Raw genomic sequence first — 21631 nt, 5'->3', positions numbered from 1 at the left:
CTTACGAAGATTTCTGTTGGTTACATTTTGATTTTTGTAGTGTATGACAACAACATCTGCAGTAGGATCAAACAAACAATACTGTTTCCTCCCATCCAGACAGCTACCCATTTCCATTTTAGCACCAGGAGGATTACAGGAGGAGAGTAACTTACAGGAGAAAGTAACTTACTTGAATTTTTTCATGGACTGTTATGGCTCTTTTCTTTGGTTGTTTGATTTTGGTTAGGGTTTGCAGTGGGGTGGGGTAAGTTATGGGGTTTTCTTTGAGGTTGCATAGAAAAATGTGGTCATTGAGGTAATACAAGCATAGCTGCAATCAGGTAATGCAAATATAAATGCAGATTGCAGCGTGCCTGAAGAATCTGGAAGACTGCTAAACATAGTGTAAGATTTTTTCAGAAAATGTAAGCTAAAGTTTTTCAAAAATATTCTCTCTAGTTTTGAAGGTAGCTTTAGTCATCACAAACAGCAAAGAGATGAAAACAAATAATTTCTATTTTCTTAAAAGTGGGAACAAAACCATAGGAGGCCTGTTGTACCTACACCAGGACTCTTCCATGAAGTAAGCATGCTTAAAACAGTCTGGATTTGGAGTAGAACCTCTTTCACAGGAATTCACATAGGAAGATGGCAGCTCTACCACTTGTATCATCTCTGCTGAACCTATGCTTCCCTAGGCACCAGCCTGGAAAAAGAGAGCCTGGCTAAGCAGAGGCTCTTGTTTCTCTTCCACCTGCTCCACAGTTCCAAATGGTCCAAGTGGAAGCCCGTGGCCCAGATCTAGCTTGCAGGATGATTTACCCTGCTTGCTGATTTTTCTGCTGTGGCCTTGATCTGCAACAGAGGTGGGAAGGAAAGAGAAAGGACAAGCCAACAAATGCTATGTAATTTTGAGCTATATAACCAGAAAGAAGGGGCTGTCACTACATCAATCAAGAAGCTGACAAACCTTTCCCTGAACTGGCCTTCAAGCCAAAGCACTGAAAACCTGAGTTTTCCTATCAAGGATGCAGACTCTTATAATCCACTGTCAGTACACCAATGACAATTTCTCCATCAACAGTAAAAGGAAGGATGGGAGAGACACACGTGGAATTAATGCTCTGAACAGGAAGAGTGAAAAGATGACAATTACCTGGACAAGTAAAATAACTAGGTAAACAAAACTCATAACTGAGGAATTTCCTGCCTGCTTCCCTGTTCCCAAAGGAACCCAAGGTGGAACCACAGGATGGAAGAGTGAAAACCCCTGCAAGCTCTGCTCCTCTGGCCACTCCGGACAGATTACATTCTATATCATCATGGTTGGTTTGGTTTTGTTTGTTTTTAAAGCTATTTATTCTCTTATACATTTGTTTCAGAGTATCTTTACTGTACAACATATTTTTGCACTAAGATGGTTGATAGCAGAGGTCATAAAATGAAGCTGGTAGGTACAGATTCAAGTCATCTTTAAGCTACAGAACTCCTAATCCTGGGATGTTATTGCAGCAGCCAGAAGTTTTTATGGCTTCAGAAAACTGCTGGGCAAACTCATGAAAAGACAAGCCCACAGAGGGTAACAAACAGCTTCTGAGCAGTAAAATTCTGAAAGCTGTAAGTGCATCTGGGCAAAATATCATTATATGCTTGTCCTGTTCTTATTACCTTCACACATAATTGCTTTTGGCCGCTAACAGGCATTTTGGGGGGGTTACAGCCTTGGTCTGACCTAGTACAGTTGTGTCTTTATGTTTATAAAGTAACAAGAAATAAAGTTTAATTGCACAAGCAAAGCACTTTTAAGTATAGAGAAACTCAGTAAAAAGGCCTTTCAAATCCGTTCCCTCAGCCAGCATTTTGAAACAGCCAAGAACATTTTAAGAGAAAAATAAGGTATGGCTATTTAACCAAAGTAAAGATTTACTTTAAGTAATTGATTGATTACTGTATATAGAATCAACTGTAAAAAAAAAAAGTAAGAAATAACCACATTGTTAAAAATACAATAGATATCTATAGCAGTGCCGTTTGTCACTGTAGTCTCCATAGCTTAAGGCACTCCTCCACATATACCATTTAAGTTAAAGCAACTTTTCATTAATTCAACACAGGAAGTGACCATTTCTGCACTGTATTTAGCTAGAGAAATAGTGAACTGTGAACATCAGGCTTCCACTGCTCTGACTGCTTTCTTTCAGCAGTTAGATATTTTTTTCATGTATTTAATTTAGTCACGGAGATTTAAATTTCATATTAACAAATACATCCTACCTTTGCCTATAGATCACTCTGTTCTGCACTATTCAGCATTATTGCTTATCCACCCCTTTCCTACAGTATCTTGGATAATTTTATCCTGACAAATCTGAAGAGGACAAAAAAAAAAAATAAATCAAGGGTACAGCATTTTTGTGGGCTATCTGCAGAAGCACAAAGTAATGAAATGATTACAAGCTAAAACGGAAGTATATTCACACACACATCTCTGTAAGGCACTGTAAAGCATTATTATAAGTGCAAAAATCATTGATTTGTACACAGGAGTTCAAGATTGAGAGCTTTCACCACAGATTTTAAATCTGAACTGAGTTCTTTCTTGCCTTGTTTGCTTGTTTACAGACAAACGACATTCTTTAAGTTTTTGGAATCTGCATCACTAAAATGTTTATCCTTGAAATGCATTCCTACTCTTCTTTAAGTATTCTTTTACTTACAATTTAAAAAAAAAATTCCTTAAGGCAGACAGCGCATTTACCTCAGTAGCTTCCTCTTCTTCGTGGACTCAGCGGGGCCTCGGGGGGCCTTGCCCACCTGCTTCCCAGGGGTGCGAAGAAGGGCCTGCGCAGACCTCAGCCATTCGCTGGCCGGTCGTGCCATAACATCCCCCGTGTCCACTCCTGACCATGACTGTAATCTCTTAGAGGATCCTGAAGTAGTGGTCGCCAGGACTGTCTCTCCTTCTCCCATGTTGTCATTATCAGATGAATAATCAGAAATTTCTGTCAAAGTTGTCTAAACAAATAAAAATATAAAGCTATTTAAACAGAATGCTACGTAAGTACAGGTTTATTTAGGCAGTTATGTTTCCTAGTAATCCATAAATTGAATGCCAATTTATCAATATAATTTAGAAAACTACACTGTAAATGCACATTAATCTTTTGTAAGTCAACATGAACTCCTGAATATAAGGACCATCTCTTGAGGGACAACTGAGATGAGTAACATTTATTTTTTCAAACAACTAGATCTGGAGAATTTATCAAAATGATAAGCCAATGTTTATCAGAAAAAGTTTCCAGACAGGTGCCAGGATTAAAGCAAGTTTTCAGGACAGCAGAAAGAGGCTAATGAGTGACAGGGATCATGACTGGCAGGAAAGCTGAGAGAAAGGGAGCTTTCACATCAGGATTCAAGTATGAAGGCTGACTTCCATAGTCTGAATGGAGGGAAGAAACATATGCCTCCATTGAGAACCCATACCTGGCAAATGGTATGTAACCCTTTGTTAAAACAAGATTTTGTCCACTGTATCTGGATATCTGGCCTTCACCCATGTTCAGCAGGCCTATAGCTTCCCAGGAAGCTTTCAGAAGTTGAGCATAAGCTATTGGGACACATCCAGGTAGTTCCAGGAAGGATGGATCAGTGGCCAGCAGCCAGGGCCATGAGCAAGCAGGGCTCATAAAAAAACCTCACTGGAGCTCTTCTCCCAGAATCTCACAGGACACACTGAACTCATCCCACTGAAGGAGGGATGAGAGGAGAGGATGAGAAGGCCCAAAAACAAGTCTGCAAAGAGATGTGGAAGGCTGAGAAGAGGGCTGGCAGGGAAAATTCATCTGCTTTGGCTCAGCTTGTTTTACTCTAGGGCTGCCACACAAGCAGGGCAAGGAACTCTAAGGTGAGCTCTGCACAGTTATGTACATAACGCTCTCTTGACCCAGTATTTCTTAAAGTACTAAGTATTGAGCAAGAATACTTGAAAAGTGGCATTTTAGCTAGTACAGAATGAAATGATCTAAAACTCTGAAATATGCAGAAGACAGAAACATGAGCTGGACTCAGTCTTCATGAGCTAGCTGGGAAAAAACCACCACTCTCTACAAGTTCTGGTGGGGCGAGCATAGTAACAGTCCCATCACTGGGACCACCAGCACTAGCTCAGCTCAGGGAGGCTTGCACAAAACTGTTCTGTAGAAGAGGCAAGTTAAGTAACTCAGACTGATCCTTGAAAGAACCAAAACCCGATGTAAAACATTAGGTTCACATTATCCACAGGGAACTGGAAAAACCCAAAGACTGACTTTGCTCCAGATCATGCTGCCCCAATCACAGAATAGGTCCTGGAAAAAATTAGCCTGTTCAGCTGGTCTAACACAGTAAGCAGCTCTCCACACAGGTTGTCTGACAACTGGCTCAGATAAAGACTTTAAAGATAAAAGAAGGAAGGGAGGGAAAACACCGCATTCACTAATGCTGTTGTATGTTATTAATTAGTGTAATCATCTGAAACCAACATTTCTTGACTGTGCACAAAAATGAGTTCAGCTCTTGCAAGTTCTTTAATACATGCTTCACATAAATGACAAGACACTGTGTTCATGTTCTGAGAGCTTACCTAAGTATTCTGGAAATTGGAAGGACCTTTTAAAGTTATCCAGAGAAGGAGAATAGCTAAAAGAATGTAATTAATATCAGCCTGTTTTAAACACAACACAGTCAACATTCGTCCCTTGGCAACAATATTTCTCTGAAAACAAACTCCTTCCACATTGGAAAAGAGCCAGAAATAGAAGGTTTCAAAGAGTACGAACGAAAGCAGTAAGCAAGCACTTCATTCTTAAAACACTGTTCTGATGCACTGTTTTGCTTTAGGAATGCTTTAATTTTGCCCAAATCGCTACAATATCCACTGCACCTAAAAAAAAAAAAGGATATAAACCTGAAGTTCTTTGAGCAAGTAAACTGCAAATGAGGAAAGCCCTTGGCATGTGCTTCAAGTTAAGCACATGTTTTAATCCCACTGACTGTTGTAAGAATTACAAAGCTTTTCTAAGATTGTCTAATAAATAATTTAATTCCTCTGCTAATATTTATTATTGTATACTTGTTTAGACTTAATGTCCCCAAGGAAACCATAGTTTGGGGTTTTTGCTTTGTTTGCTTGTTAAGTGTTTTGTTGAGTGGGTTTTTTTTTAATTGGTCAGTTGGAAATTTTTCTTTAAAGAGGAAGCTATAAAAATGGAGAAAAACAAAAACTCAATCTTCCAACTCCGTACATTATTTAACTGTAGCCACCATCAGAAATAAGAGTCTGAAGAGAAAAATATTTTCAAAACATACAAACATGATTTTTCAAGTACCCAGTAAATAAGCTGGCACCACCACCAACATTATGGTGGACAGTTTGCAAAAAAAAAAAAAAAATTTCTTAGGTTCACTTTAAAACAATCATTGATAAATAGTGAAGAAATTGTTTATCAATTATTAATATCTTAAACATCATGAAGCTCAATTTTCAAGAGTTATGGGTTTTTTTTCTAAATAATAACCCCACTAATATCACTAAAAGTTTCTGAAGAGCACCATTGCTAAGCACAGAGAAGTGTCAAATTAAAAGTAGTTGACTTTTCCACATTGCTTATTATTTCAAAGTACAGTAATTTCTGGCTATGGTGGCTGAAGGTACAAAGCTCACCACTACACACATGCTCAGCTTCTGCATCTCAATACTTCCCTCCAACCCCTGAGCCCAATCTAAGCATTCCCATTCTGGGGTTTTCCATGACTGTCTCCCATACATCCCAATCACTTCAAATACTTGGTCTAGACTGCTCACTGACCTTCATTTACTTATCATTTCCAATGATGACCTTGCCACAACACCCTCTGTATCATGCTAACTGCTCTACCATGTCCAATGGCCGAGTGGAAAAAAAATGCAGGGGCTGACCTCAATCTTTCGCTCACTGAAATGACAAACTTTGTTCATTTTGTTCACTTTGAAATAAATCTATTTTCTCTGTGACTGGTTTCATTTGAAAGGTTCTAAATGCTCCCCTTCAATGGCTCTTTCTTTTAAGGAAAAATTACTTTAGTATAAATGCACAGAATACTGTCATTTTTTCTGCTAAGATTTGGCTACAGGAAAACAAAGAAGTCAGTGAGTACTACAGCTGAGCATCCAGGAACCTCCATTTTAAAGATAAGCATGTTTAAATCAAAATGCATCAAAAAAGAGCTCTCAAGATACAATTTAGGATGCATTTTTGACAGCACTCACCAGTACTAGCTAAAGTAGAAGATGGTACAAATGTAAAAATAGAAACTAGAATAAGAAACAGCAAATATCTCCCCCTGGCTAAACAGTGGAGATTGCTAAAGAATGTATGATTACCTGTGTCAATTTAAATTCATTTAAAAAAAAAAAAAAAAAAAAAATCACAAAAACCACAACCACGGAAATGGTAAAATCCTGGCCTAAGTTTTTCAAAGACAAAACTCTTCGCTTCTGTGAAATGAAGACAGCATTCCGTAAGCACACAGATTTTTCATGCAGGCAGCACAGAAGATACCATGCTGTTACTTCTGTGACCAAGTACTCCCTCCCTCACCCTCAAGAGATCTGCTTCAGCTACCTGTTGCTTCTCCTTGAACACCGTACGAGTTCTTTGGGTATACCTTTGCACTCTGCACAGCTTTTGCCTCTAAAAGGTCTGAAAAAATTACCTTTTCACTTCAATAATGATGGAAGCAAGAAATACCTGTATTTGATCACTTTAATAAGCACTCAATATTTCTTACCAATAAAATAGCAGTAAGTTAATATGAGAAGTGTTAAATTTCCATTTGAAGTTTACAGCTTCAGCACAGAAAGCAGAACTGTACAAAACTTTCTGTACAAAGAGAAAGCCAACACATAAGTCCTATTAAAAAAATAATAAATCTGTATTTTAAAAAAAGGCCTCTCATACAGTAATTGCTAATTAGAGGCAAGGAGATGAGCAGTTGGGATGGTTTCTCATCCCCCTTGGCTCTCCTCCCAAGATTTTTCTGCGGAAAAATGTCAGCATATACACGATACTTTTGTATAGGTTAAACACTTTCACTTGTTCAGTCATCGTACATTAGAAAACGTTGTAAATCTTTTCCAGTTGATATGAAGATACTTTGCAGGTATGATGCTCAATGAAAGCTTACAGATATTCTGAACAAGTTCATCAGCTGAAACCAAGATGGTTCAGCATGCTGCAAGTATGTCTGAATCTCAAATTCCATACAGACACTGAAATAACTTTTTGCAGATGGAAGTCTCTTAGCCTGTCATTTCCTTCCCTAAAAATAATAAATTTCTTCCCTCATATTATCTTACTACAGCTTAGCTCAAATAGCAGATGAACTAACAGGGTTTCTCAGATGGCACCCTTAGGGAACCAGGCTTTCTCAAGGTCACAGAGCCAAGTTATGTCAGAAATAGTATTTGAGAGTTTCAGACTTTGATCACTGTACATACAGAGGAAAATTAATCTTGTGGCATTTCCTTTCCTACTTGTCCTTTCACATATCTTTGCCTCTAACTCTGGAAGCATTTTCTATTATCCCCTGCCTGTTCTCTCATGGACTATCTTTTCCTCTTTTCTGATTCCATTACTCTTTCCTAACTGCCCTCTCACGACAGCTCTCAAGATGGGTGGAAGCTGAGTGGTACAAACAAACACACAGAGTGAACTCAGATGACTATCCCACCACCTCTTCTTTTATACAGTCTTCCTTTCTGATGAAGCAATGCTACATTCGCACTACTGGTACTCCTTGTTGTCATGCATGTAAAGGGATTTAAATAGAGCAAACTTCTACCCCAGGGAGGTAGTTACAGGTTGCAAGGAGATTTTGTATCTTGCGTGGTACTCTCCAAAAAACAGAGCGAGCAGAAAAGCCACTGGATTTGCTACAATGAATATTCACAAGCATAAATCACCAGTGCAGTATGTCAAAGGCCCAGGCTATGGTAATGAATGCTTGAAGCTAACTCCAGCAGAAGCTGGCTTGCAGGATTATAGGGAGTAGGGTAAAGGTAAAAGAAAAGAAGTTTCCCCTTAATTAATCAACACAAAATTAATTCAAGCATTGTGCTCACAGATAGTGCAGGATATTATTCAGCTCTATAAAGATAATTAAAGATATAAAGAATTTAAAGCTTGCAGTTCTCTTCAAAGCTTTGTGTTTCCTGAAGCTTTAACTGAAGCACTGAAGTCTATGCCAAATATTTTCCCAGTATCTTGAGAAATAACTTGGTTCTTGGTAAGCTAGCTACTTTCACTCTAGAGAGATAAAATTCAGATCTACCTTCACACAAGAAACTTGAACATTAAGTGCAGAGCTAGGCAAGTGCTGCTCTGTGGGTGACATCAAGCTTTCTTCTCATGGAATAACCACGGGAACAGCATGTAAAAAAGTACAAGATTAGGTAGCAGTGCGTGGGCAGAGATAACCGTATGACAAAAAAGAACAACAATGGAAGACATAAATCACTAATAAGATATTTTTGGACTTGCAAGCCCAAACTGACACAGCAGATTAACTGAAATTTTGTATCTGGAACAACCACCCAGTGTTATTACAGAGACAGCATATATTTAAAATGGATCTCAGATAATGCTTAGTTGTTTAGCTAAGTACAGCATTCCTCCTCAGCACATGCGCTCAGACCATCTGATCTGTCCTAAATATTTATCAGTGGTGATGGCTCAGCGTACTAGGAAATGACATGTCCTGCTCCATGCACGTTAGCATTTTGTGGCTGTCATTACAGGAAACAGAGCTGTACGCTCCTCAGCGGCACGAGAACAGCCACCTCGAGCACCTCTCTGGGACTCTCCAAGAGCAACTACCACTGAGCTGACAAAGGGTTTGCTTATTTCTACTTGCTCGGCCACCGCTAAACTTAAGCAACATCTCCCTTCATACGGACATGGGAATGAATTTTTGCTATCTCCCAGATGCCACCACCCTTAGCCTGGAATGCAGTAGTTATTAGCACACAAAATCATTTATGCCAAGTAGCAAAGAAGAATGCTGTATCTACTTGAATATGGAGGAGAAGTGTAGGCAGCAACACTGTAATTATTCAAAGCAGAATTTGGTCAGAGACTGCACCCTCATCTCCTCTTAATGGTGTTTTGAGACCTTTAAACAAGTGGTAAGGACTTCTATGACTAATTAAAAAGGATTCATTGCATCCAGCAGCCCAGTGCTTCCTATCGTAAAGGAAATTGATTCATGATTATCTCTGGAGGAAGGAGGCCAGCTACTAAAACCTGAAGCACCACTGCTTACACTGCTGGGCTTCCCTTTGGAGAGCTCCTTCAGAAGTCCTACCCACGTTTGACCCCATTTATTCTTCAGGCTCTGTCAAAAATTACAGCTGCATTAGCTACTGTCTTAAAAGATTACCCCAAGAGTGATTCAATTCAAAGGAAAAATACCAACAGCTGTTATCAAAAGAAAAGCAAATGGGACAGTTTCAGAGATGCTTTCATGGACTGAAGGATTTGAAAGGGATTTGACCTAACTCTGCAGAAATTAATGGAAGGATATGGCTGCTGTTGAATCTGACCACCAGTTATCCTCTGATGCTGGGCTTCCTGCACAATTTCTGAAACCAAGAAAAGGTGTGGAGGGTGACATGGACAGGAAGACTCCCTCTTACACTTCAGAGAGTGAGGAAATTGAAGTACAGTACACAAGGCCACAAAATGGTGTTTCATATCACACATGAAATAACAATTAACAAAATAAATAACTTGTATCATCATTTATCAGCTCCCATATCTTGTGTAGAGCATACTGCCTTGAAGTGGAAAATGAGGTGACGATTAGGATTACATGCAGTATGTCTGGCTGTGCATTCTTTTTTGTAAAGGGAGAGGTGCATGCTTTTGTTTGGTTTGAGCTCTCTTACGCATAATCCTGTACACATACACCACTGGCAGGCAGTATCCTGCAAGCAGCACTAATTGTTTTAGAACAATTCCACAAGAATGGAAAAAATAATATTAGAGTAAGATTTTGCACACACACACACAAAAATCAACATGGATATCTGATCTTTGAAAGAAGAACTTTGGGAGACAAGTGATTTAAATCACAACAAAACAGACTTTTTATAGATCTAATGAAAAGATGGTATTTTACCAACTTTTTTTTTTTTTTTTTAAGCCAGGTAAAGAATACACAACAGGTAAGGAAGATGAAATCGAAGCCATAACTTCTAATCCTGAGCAGAAACCTCAGCTTTTACAAGGCAAACAGGTTTAGCAGGCTATACCTCTGGAGATACATCCACAAGCTGTTCCAGCCTGCCTCTCCCAGAACAGGTTGTTCTAAGGCATGGATCAGCCAACCGAAACAGGTGAGGCTGTCTGCTCAGCCCAAGTGCATTTTTATACAAAATAAGTCAGTAAAGCAAGAAGCACTGCATTTATTTCTAAGCGTATGCTTTAGATCTAGAATTAAATAGCAGTTCTAAAAGTAAGACAGAACAAAACAGCTGTCTGCTGGGCACAAGGATGGGAAAGAATAGTAGGCGACAGTGAACTATTAAGGTACAAAATGAGCACGAAGCAGAAGTTTACCCAACAGCAGTTAAGGGACACTGATTTGTCCTGTGTGGAATGTAAGGAAAACCCTGCTGCAATCTTGGCATCTGTAGCATTTATGCTGCAACTGCACCTCTTAAAAGCATCATTTTAGTAGTTTAATGAAGCTTTAGCATTATGAAGCTAATCTATCACTTTCTAACATTCAGCATTACCACTGATCTCTCCATCAGTCTGTGATCAGAGTCATAATCAACTTCTAACAGACCCAACAATGCTGAAAAATGTCAATACAGACAATCTACAAGTGCTTTTTCTGCTTTGTATAATCTTTTTTCCCTTCATAATACAACATCTTCAGTTTCTCCCAGGGAAAATGACTGGATGTTAAAGACAATTTGGACCAATTTATACATACTACTAGCCAATGTTACATTCAAGTGAATTACCGTAACCCTTGCTCTCCATTCTTTCCTTAAAAAAAAGAGGGGAGGGGGGAGACGCTACTTCACGTGTTGCATCTTGCAAACTATTCAGGGACAGAACCAGGTCTCTTCTAATGCAACTGCATATTATCCCACGCAGTTGAGCTCTCATCTTGATAAGGATCCTCCAGATGATAGAGACACAGGTTTTCAAATATAAATACCTGACTCTGATAGGGCATGCAGATAATTACATCATTTCACACAGAAGCCTCAACATCATGCACTGAAGTTTGAGCACACAAGAAAATTATAGTCAGTTTATAATACCACTTAAGCAGGGTTTAGTTCTTGACACAGAAATAGTTACTTTCATGTTTCCAAGGAACAGATGTTATCATATGGTTTGATAACCTACTTTCACATTCTTTGTTTATAGTTATTCACTCAGTTTCATTTATTAAAGATAGTGGATTCAGGCCATGAAACCTCAGTTTTATTGTCTCTATTTTAGGTGATGCTATGGTAATTGTCCAGGTTAAAGCTTGGATGTAACAAGAGGACTCAACTGAAAGGCATGATTAAAAACCAAATTATTATTTATGAGCTAAATCCTAAAGCATCTAAACACCTGCAGGATTCAGTAGGAACTGTTAAGGGAGGAAATACATTTCCATCTTCAAGCAACTCTTTTGTTTTGTTCCAAGCCTTCAGAGAGAACAAATACTTGTAATAAGAGGTAATATCTTTTACTAGACAAACAGCTATAACTGTGGGAAAACAGACAAGCTTTCAGCACTAAGCCCTTCTATAGGTCCCAAAAGTTTGTCAAGCTTTTTACTCCAAATAGATCACTTGGTCTAAATAAATTAAATCCTTCCTTATAAAATTGCTTCTCCTAGATCTTTAGTTTATACAGTTATGAATAACGATCCTGCAAGCTTTTAAAAAAATTATTTCTAAAAAAAGAAACCATAAGAAAATACCTCTCACAGTAATGTCACTGTTTAGACTGAACAGGGAACAGTCAAAGACTTTAAAACATCTTTCATATTACATATTCTCTTTCAAAAAATAGGTGATAACTGCAAGCATGTTATTTTTGAGATGAAAGGAAGCAATTCCAGAATAACTAACTAAATGAGAGACTGCACACAGATATTCAGTGAAGTACAAATTATGCACACCGACTTCTCATCTTTGGTTGATCTGCCTGCAGTTTCCTGTGAAACCCCTTAGAAAAGCACTTATCAAAAAAGGAAAAAAAAAAACCAAAATGAGAGAGACAGGAAACACAACTGGCACAGTATTGTATAACACACAAATGCAATACAGGCATCATTTCTGCAATAATGCTGAGCACTTAGTGGAAATTTTTTTGTTTGTAATTTCCACAGAGGTACACAGACACATCTTGGAATTCAGACTCGGTGCTTCCAGCGGTGCCGGCGTTCACAGCTACAGCACTGGCAGCTTAAGAAGACACCAGGCTGCCGGGCAGCACAGCACATTACATTCATTTTCTTCTACTCCCACTCACTCTACATTCTTCTCACTTGACTGTTCTCCCCTTTGCCCCATTTATTGCTTCACAGCGCCTGTGGTACTGCCCCCAAAGCCTAAAATAGTCACTTCATTTCTTTCCTCCTCTTGATTTCTAACTTCTGACCCTCTCCCTCCTCTCCAGATGCCCTTCCACAGCCTACCTTTTCTAGGTCATTGTTTCACGTTTTTGCACTGTTAAAACTATTTTAAACAGCAAACATTTCAGAACAGGAAATGTCTTACTGCATCTGAAATACTGTGTTAGTGATGACAGCATATGTATGCATGCAGAAGTGCCATCTTCACCTAAACTGATTTTTAACGATGGTGAGAGTGCCTATATGCAGACTAAAGAAACAGAAGACCCATTTAATTGCTTTTCCAAGTAAGCTAAAGAACACCAAACAAGAAAACTACTTAAAAAAATACATTAAATGTCCTTTGCTAAAATTAATTCTGTTTGGAGAAAGAACAAAGTAAAAGGAGCCCAACACTAAGTTTACAGATTTTCTTTTAGATCATGTGCCTAAACTTTGGAGGAACAGAAGGAAAATAAAGTAACCATCAATTGGGTAAGGCACTTTAATTGAAAATTGTAATGTTATAAATACACATTTTATAGAGAGATTCAGAGGTGCTAACTGCTGCGATACCATCTTAAGTTTGACACATTTAGTTGCACTGATTGTTCACAGTACATGAAAAGATTTCAAAGTGAAGCCCAATTAAAAACACAAGTGTGTGCTGTAATATACGTGTGCTACATTACATACAATGACATGATTGCCATAATATGGGTATACCATACATTACAGGACACATGGAGACAATCACAAATATTTAAAGCTTTTATTAGTAAATAAGCATGCCACATAAACGTACCAGGAAAAACATACTTGAAATGTCCCAGAAAGGCAGTAATCAAATACAATCCTTAAACAATTAAACTCGATGGACTGCAAGTCTTTAAGAACTGGCTAGCAACTGGCACAGAGAATTTGCAAAGAAAAGAGCCCTGAAATACAACCATCAGTAACTTTCACTAAGCAATTCCTTATAAGGATCATAAGTTATAAGAAACTTATAAGTTTGCAGAAAGTAGGAAGATTAAAAATAATTAAGGTAATGCTTCTCAATTACAGGCAGAGAAAAAGAAAGCCTCAATGCATGTCTGCATACTTTAACACACTTTAAAAAGCAATAGTTGACTGGTTTCCACAGCAGTCACCAATATCATTTGGCTTCATGTCTCCACTATCTCTAAGCAGATCAAGAGATTGTGATGGCTCGGTTTCACTTCCATTCTTAAATCAATGCTTGCTTTACTTCAGAAAATCAGGGGAGAAAAATAATGTAGGACTTTTTTTTTTTTTTTTTTCTATTAGGTTAGCACACATCAGTGTGTATTTACACAGGGGAAAACACAACCTCTGCAAGATTCAGAGGGTGGTGTTGTGTCTCCCCCACTTTTCTTTTTTTAAAATATAAGAGAAGCTCAAAGCTGACAAGATAATGGTAAAATAATATAAGTTAACTCAGCTTCTAGAAGAGCATTTAAATATAAAATGTGTCCTTCAAGATACTATTAAAGGTTCTCTACTTATTTTCCTCTTCCCAAAGTAAAAATACTCATGTGATATTTGTCCTTCACACTGAACTCTGCAGCTAGCAGGATTTTTAAAAAGTGTTGGAAATCTTTTTTCTTGAACTTTTAAGTGACCTATTAGCATTCTGATCAAAAACTTACTTGTTATGTATGAAGCAACTAAAAATACTGTGCAAGTTGCAATTTCCGGAAACGTTTGGGGCCACAAACCAGGGCCCAAAGTTTGTTCTAAAAGTAAATGGAAGAAAAATATTTTTAATTAAACAGCAGTTAACTCTCAAACACCAGCAGCTGGAGGTCTTACTCTGGGAGCTGTGGTCAGCACAGAGAAGGTAAGGTGGGGGGAGAGAAACAAGCCAAGCTGTGAAAGGAGAGGGACAGTAACAGCAGTTTTGAAGAAAGTGCTCAAGCAGTTCTGGGCGTCTGGCTGAACCATTTTTAGGAAGTGTTTTATACAGGCAGCTTTATTGCCTAAATGCTTAAGTGCAAATGTTGGCATCCACTGGATCAATTTTGTGCTCGTCTTATTGGCAACTATTTTAATTGGAATTTTTTTCTTAGTGGTTAGACAGCAATGTAGCATGCAGTCATATTACTTCAATAGCAAAGAACGGTCCCCAGAGTCTATTATAACTACCTAAAACACTACAACATTTTCTATTCCCCACTCCAAATCACCAAAGAGGTACTTGTGCATACAGTAACCTACACTGCTGTCTGGATGATCTGCCTTCCCCAGCTCACAACAACAGTAATTTTGTTTTGGTCAGAAAGATGGGCAAAACATTGCAGCAGAGTTGGGTTAAAAAAAAAAAAAAAAAATCAAGTCTTCTAAAACCCGAAGAATTTCACATGCTGCAAGGGTCATTTTTCAGTGTACAATACAGGGCAGAACTGCAGTGGAACAAGATCTTGCTTTCTACTTGCCAAAAGCCCATTCTGTTTATCTATTTTGCTGTTTTAATGATTTAAACTCCAACTCATTCAGTATTTTCCATTCAGTGCGTAGGACCGTAACTACACAGATCTGTCAATGTATTCTAACTCTTCTCAAATAAGGACAGCCAAAGTTAAAGCAAGTTTGTAGATAATGGCAGAATGGTAGGTACCCATGTTTTTTTCTACAGTTATCAATTTTAAAAGCAAACTACACACTAATTGTAAATGTTATTAAAGCAAAAAAATCATTAGGAAAATTCAGAATAAAAACAAACGCAGCTCCGTCATATAATGGTGCAAAATAATTTAGTCTAGGCATGAAGGGGAATATAACTTCAGGATTCAGACAAGAAATGGAATATTCTTGTAGAAACAACTGTTTCTCAGTTTTAAACTCCTCTGTCAAAATAATGTAAAAATTCACTCACAAGTGCATCATTTAAACCCTTGGTTTCCAAAACGCTGACTTAAGATTTCCACTGGAACTACTGCAATTCAGAGCATTAATATAACACATACCAAGGCTTCAGGATAAAAATCCTTTTGACATGTTTATTGACATCTACTATAGCCAAATTTACACTTGGAAATCTTAGACATTTTAAATGCATTTTCCCCCCAAATTGCCAAAATCAAATGGATTCTGTTACGTACTAGTCACTTTGGAGGGAGGAGGAACTGACTTTCTAGATCAAAAGTTGACCATTTCTGTCAATTTGTGAGTACCATCAAACAAGTGATTTTTTTTTTTTTTTTTTCCTCGCTCTTCTATTTTACTATTAACAAAAGTCCTAGAAAATTGCATCACTACAGCCAAGGATAAGTATTGTTATTCCTGGAATGCAAAGCCTACCCTATGCAAAATAGCAAAAGTGTACAATTACATTTAGACTATCTGATGAGACAACCACTTCTTAAGGAAAAGGCACTCAAGAAATTGAAAATTTAATTTAACAAGTCACCCACACTCTCAAACACCACAGTGGAAAAAAGCACGTGTATATGCACCCACCCTACTACATCCCAAGCACAAGCATTTACATTTATTTGTTTATATTAAACAAACCTGTCATTTTCCATTTAGGAAACATCACAGACTTTCCTCCCCAGTTTTAGTTTTGTCTTTGTGTATTTTTATATACCTAATGTTAACCTGTTAGCTTGTTCTTCCTAAACTATGAGGACCCTGGTTATAAAGGGGTTCCTGAATTCACTCTGCTTTTTGCAGAAGTTCACTAACTTCTTCTATGTAAGGCTGTAATAATTCAACATAAATTTTACTAAACAGAAAAGGAAGAACAGCATACATAGAAAGCACATGCATGCACCTACATGTCCACTCCTCCTTGCCCTAAAACTGAACTCCACATCACCCCACAACCCACAACACACACATACATACTATAGAAATTGGTTTTAAATATAGCAAAATATTTGCAGGACTTTCACAGCAGATAACTTTACATTTGAAGGATTACAGAAACATACTGCACAAAAACAGGGAGCAAAAGCAGCGATGCTTTCTTATACTCAAAACTTAAGGCCAATATCCCAAGAGGTTCTGTAGTTTCAAGTGATGTTATACTGATAAATTAGGACTTTGATGACATTAAACCAATGCCTTATGTCCCGAACAGCAAGTATGGAAGTCCAGGAAAAAAGGTGGATCAGAAAAGCCCATCTATTTCATTTGACAACCGTTTAAAAAGTAGTGTAGGGAGAGGATCCAGAAAGCATATAAATCAGTTTTTCTATGAAAGGAACACCACTGGATTTATGTGCATGGATTTTCTAGATATTATAGTATTACTACATACCATGGCCAAGACTGTGAAGACTGGGTGCAAACATGTGGCCTCTCTATGGATACAACAGTGGCAGAAAGAAGTACAGAATATGTCTGACATAGTTTGACAGACATTATCTAAAACCACTTTGGTAGAAGCAGAGGAACACTATTTGCTGCAGATGACAACCACCACCAAAAGAGTTTGCTTGTGACTGAAGTAAAATTGAAGCAGAAGATTTCTAGGGAGAGAGCACAACCCAGAACTTACCAAAAAAATGCTCTTGGGAGAAATCTGGGGAATTCCCTGTTTCAAATACAGAAGAGGAAACCACAGCTGTAATAAGAACCCAAGAATCTACTTTAAAATGCACATGATGTTTATGAAGTACCACCTGAACACATGAATCTTCACAATAAAACGTGATCTAGTGGTGTAAGCACAGGACTGAGTCAGAAAGCCTGACATTTAAGACTGGATCTAACATCAGTTACTGTGGTTTGGGGAGATGCTGTTTAAGACAACATTTTCACAAGTGACCCTCAACTGTATCTGGCAACTTGGCTCTCAAGCTTATTTTGCACAGGTGCTAGACACTGACTCCCACATAAAAGCACTGAGCACCACTAAGGCTTAGCATCCAGGGGTGAGGGAAGCAGAACTGCAAAGCATCTACGTTTGAATTCAGCATAAGCAGACATTCAAATTTCAGACTTTTGCAAGGCCTCACTCAATTGTTTAACTCTTCAGAATAGGAGACTATTGATCACTTTGATAATTTCAGGGAGACTGCAAAAAACCCAACACTGTTAAGTGTTCTATGCGTGTAAACACATAAGGTTATCTTCAGCTATAGAAGCTAAGACTCAGACTCCAAGAGGCACTTAGATGGCATTTAGACATCAAAGTCCAAGAGGTCAGTCACAAAATCAACTGGACATACCCAGAAGCAATGCAACTCTGCAGGTTCATGATTTATGTCACATATAAGCCTGCGAGTAAAAAGTTGGTACTTCTGTACCTAAGCCTGTTTAGGGGCTTGATTCAGTAGGTGTGGGTTTATGCTCTGCAGAGATTTATTTCCACTCACAGCATGCTGTATGCGTTGCTTGCGTTGAAAAGCACATCCACAACAGTAAACACATAACTCTTCTGTAACACTCCAGACGTTTCAGCCTAAGCAGTGAGAAGCCCAAATTCTAGCAAGACAATCTTTAGCTTAAGAGAGTTTAAATTCCTCCCTCTCAGGAAAGCTCTCAACCTGCCAAACAAAGCAATGAGGAGGTCATTTCTACCTCTCCCTTGAGGGCTGGGCCACTACAGAAAAAACCACGAGATTCAAAGGGTCTTTAAGAGCTCCAGTCCCTGCTCCACATCAAACAGGCATTAGATAAAATGCAGGAACACTAAGGAGCTTAAGCGTTCCTTGGTCAGAAAGGCAGTAGCTGGGAATCCTGGTATTTAGCACTTAAGCTCTTCTGTTCATTGTATACAGAACACAGGCATCTAAATCTAAGTTTAATGGCTATTTTGCAGGCCAGGACTTAGATTCCTGTAGTTCTGGCATGATTATAGGCTGCACCGCAGAAATCAGCCCATTGCTGTATCTGCCTCCAAATATGCTGCAGCATTTTTTGGAAATCCACACAACTCCCAAAAGGCAAATCTCCCACAGTCAATGCTGATCACAGCAAATATGTGACAATTCAGTCCTCTTCAGCTGCCTAACCAGATTTCAATTACTCCAGTTTGGAATTTTACAATGACACTGCATGATCAAGCACATTTTAATTGGATTTTCATTTGTTAGTTAGACGAGTTCCTATCTACTGCTGTACTTCCTCAAATTCAGGCAGTGAAGAAATTCAAGCTGTGAAGAGAACACTGGATTTTGCAATGCATTCAGGACTTAAAAAAGTCAAATACATCAAAGCGGTCAGATAAGTCACTACTCAATAGGAAGTTGTTTCTCTAAAGGAAATTGCAAATTTCAGTCAAAGAGGAAGATGGAGAGTTAGAATTAACTAACTGTTCCAAAAACTTCAGAAAGCAGGAAGAGTTTGTGAAGGTTGTGTGAAGAAACTGCATGCAACTACATAAACAAGCTCAGTTTAGGACTATGTAAATATCTAGAGAATATGTCTCCAATTAAAAAAAAAAATCACAACCAAAAACCAACAAAAAACCAAGCAAACAAAAGTCTCCCATCAAGTTGCACATATTTCTGAAAGGACATAACAGATATCTTTGCAGTTGCCCCATTCAGACCTATTTATTTACCCAGTGGACAGGTTAGATGCAGACACTTAAAACTGGCTAATACATTTGTGTTATGCACCTTCTCAGTTGTGGAATACATAACAAATGTATTGAAAACCAAAATACTTGCTATATTTTGCTGAAGTTTTTCCTGTCACTCACAACTTTCTAACATTTAAATATCTAGTCTTCGCTGAAGATCAGGGATTATTTTAACGCACATTCAGCCAGCAGCAGAGCAACTGGTATGATGATTTGGCCAATTAATCCATTTCACTAAACCGATGTTTGTTTATATCCAGTGTCCAAATTGTGGGCATCTGACCACAAGCACAGAAAGGGCAAAGGGCTAGACAGATCTTTGGTCTATCCTATATAGCCATTCTTACAGTGTATCAGAAAGTGTTCCTCTGCAGCTGGGGAAGAGGTGCATGCTTGCAGGGTCATTTTTAATATAAGAGTTAGATAAAAAAGGTACCAACTAAAGACTATGTTCTCTAGTACCTGGCCAGCAAAAGAGACTTACTTTGCCTTTCATGCCTCAAAACATCCACTTCAAGCTGTAACTATACGTATACAGTACTGGCAAAACCTTTCCAGTTACCTTGCTACTGTACCTGAATGTAACTGGTAATGTGCCCAGTTCACAGACACAGCTTTTGCTGTAATACCATGATAGTCTGGGCTTGGCATGATTACATCATACACATTATCTTGGCAGTCAGGCAGCAGCAGCTCCACCAACTGAGCTAGCTCAAGGCCAAGCCATCAATAGTTATGCTGAGTGCAGTTGTCTGCACATTTTTACAAAGGCTTTCCCATTTATTATGTTTGTTTTAATTTACTGCCCTTATCTTAGTGCTGTACCAACATCCCTATGCAATGTTTGTATACCCAGTAAGTTGTGAGAAAACATGCAGTAACAGGCAACAAACTCTAGCCTTGTCACGATCGTTTTGCAAACATCATGCTCAAAATTTTTCACTCCTGATGAAGTAAAACAGACCATGCATAATTAAGCCTGAAAACTCTGGTCAGGCACATGTGTCTTGGAATCACAGATCTGCTCACTTCTGAACTCTGGGCCTTTCAGTGTGAGATCAGTTGCTATGGTACAACCTTAAGCTCTTTCTAATCTTCTCAAATAGTGTTCTCAGCCATTTTCCATTCTTCTCCCAGCAACCTTTTAGCCCCAAACAAACCCACATTAGTTTCAGAGATGACAACAGAAATGAACTGTACGTGCCACCCCATGAAATCCATCCATCTGGCTCTGTTTCACAGAACTGCCATTCTGGTGTTATCCCTTCTTTACTAAGGGACATCTGCAGCTTCCTTTCCTCCTCTATTCATCCTCCTCACACAAAATAAGATGTGAAATAAACATATCAGACAAAATGTGAAACAGAGCAGAAGTAAATATTGGAAGTAACTGTATTTCAACTAGAGCAAAAGATCTCTTTTAAGAATAGCTGCTAGCATAATTAAGGTCTGCAAGAATTATTAGGCACTTATTAGGCTTTATTAAAATTATAGGATTAACACCAGGGATGGAGTGTGTAAATTACAAAACTGGTATGTTAAATGTAGCAGTACATTTTTCTTATTTTGAGGATGAATCCCAATATGCCAGAAATTAGAGACCCACATTTACCTTGCATAAAATGGGACAGACAGTAGCTGAGCAGGGTCTTTGAGGAGCTGTGAGGACAAGTTCACCTAGCTCATTGTTTAGAGGAAGAGAGGCTTTGTGCGGGCCATGCCTCTGGACCATGCATTGAACAAGTTGCTTTCCACACCCATTAGCCTCTCAAAAGCTTCAGTAGCCGGGATGGACTAAAAACTTCTCCCTGGATCTTCAGAGCCACCTCCATCTTCAAACACAAGACAACAGTAGAAGAAATTCATTGCATGCTGGCAAAATGATTATCAGAGATGCTAAGAAGAGACACACAGTAGCATCCTTGCAGATTTAGAGGCAGAAAAAGGAGTTTACACTAACATCTCTCTCTTCCCTGCCCTCACCACCACCCCCAAAAGTAAATCACGCAGCCATGTACACTCCCGCACAGTGGCTTTAATATGCTGAGTGATTAGAGGTGATGATGATGACTACAGGCCATACTATGCGTCTTTAGAGGGTTTTCAATTCAACAGTGAGGGGCCAAATGGGGCTACTGTGTATCTAAAATATTTTACTCTGATTAAAGGTGTAATTATATAGTTAGTCATAATAGCTGCCATACTTTAAAAGAAACCCACCTCTGCTTCAGGGGAAGGGACGAAAATTATGCTACTTTATTCATCCAAACACACTCTCAGTTAAATTCAAATACAACATGTGGACTAGATAAATACAGTGACACACAGCCACAAACACTTAGTAATCCAAGATAGAACAAGGAGATGAATCTTTTAACCTATAATCTTCGCAAAGGGAAACTAACTCTTATGATTAAGAGTTCTGTCATATCTGTGCAGGTA

General features: G+C 38.5%; 1 protein-coding gene across 7 annotated transcripts in view; it reads right to left on the bottom strand.

Moving 5' to 3' along the window:
• SPIDR (scaffold protein involved in DNA repair) overlaps nt 1-21631 on the bottom strand; it is a 205240-nt gene that overhangs the window by 148823 nt on the left and 34786 nt on the right. For all 7 annotated transcript variants that reach the window (XR_012630439.1, XR_012630440.1, XR_012630442.1 and 4 more), the window contains exon 6: nt 2741-2997. Coding sequence is in view for 4 of the 7 variants with exons in the window: in XM_074880660.1 (XP_074736761.1) it covers nt 2741-2997 (257 nt within the window). In the remaining 3 variants the exon portion in view is untranslated. The remainder of the gene's footprint in view (nt 1-2740; nt 2998-21631) is intronic.

Source organism: Strix uralensis, chromosome 1, assembly GCF_047716275.1.
Source record: "Strix uralensis isolate ZFMK-TIS-50842 chromosome 1, bStrUra1, whole genome shotgun sequence".
Lineage (NCBI taxonomy): Eukaryota > Metazoa > Chordata > Aves > Strigiformes > Strigidae > Strix > Strix uralensis.
The sequence above is the reverse complement of the archived record's forward strand: the minus strand, read 5'-3'. Positions and strand labels throughout refer to the sequence as shown.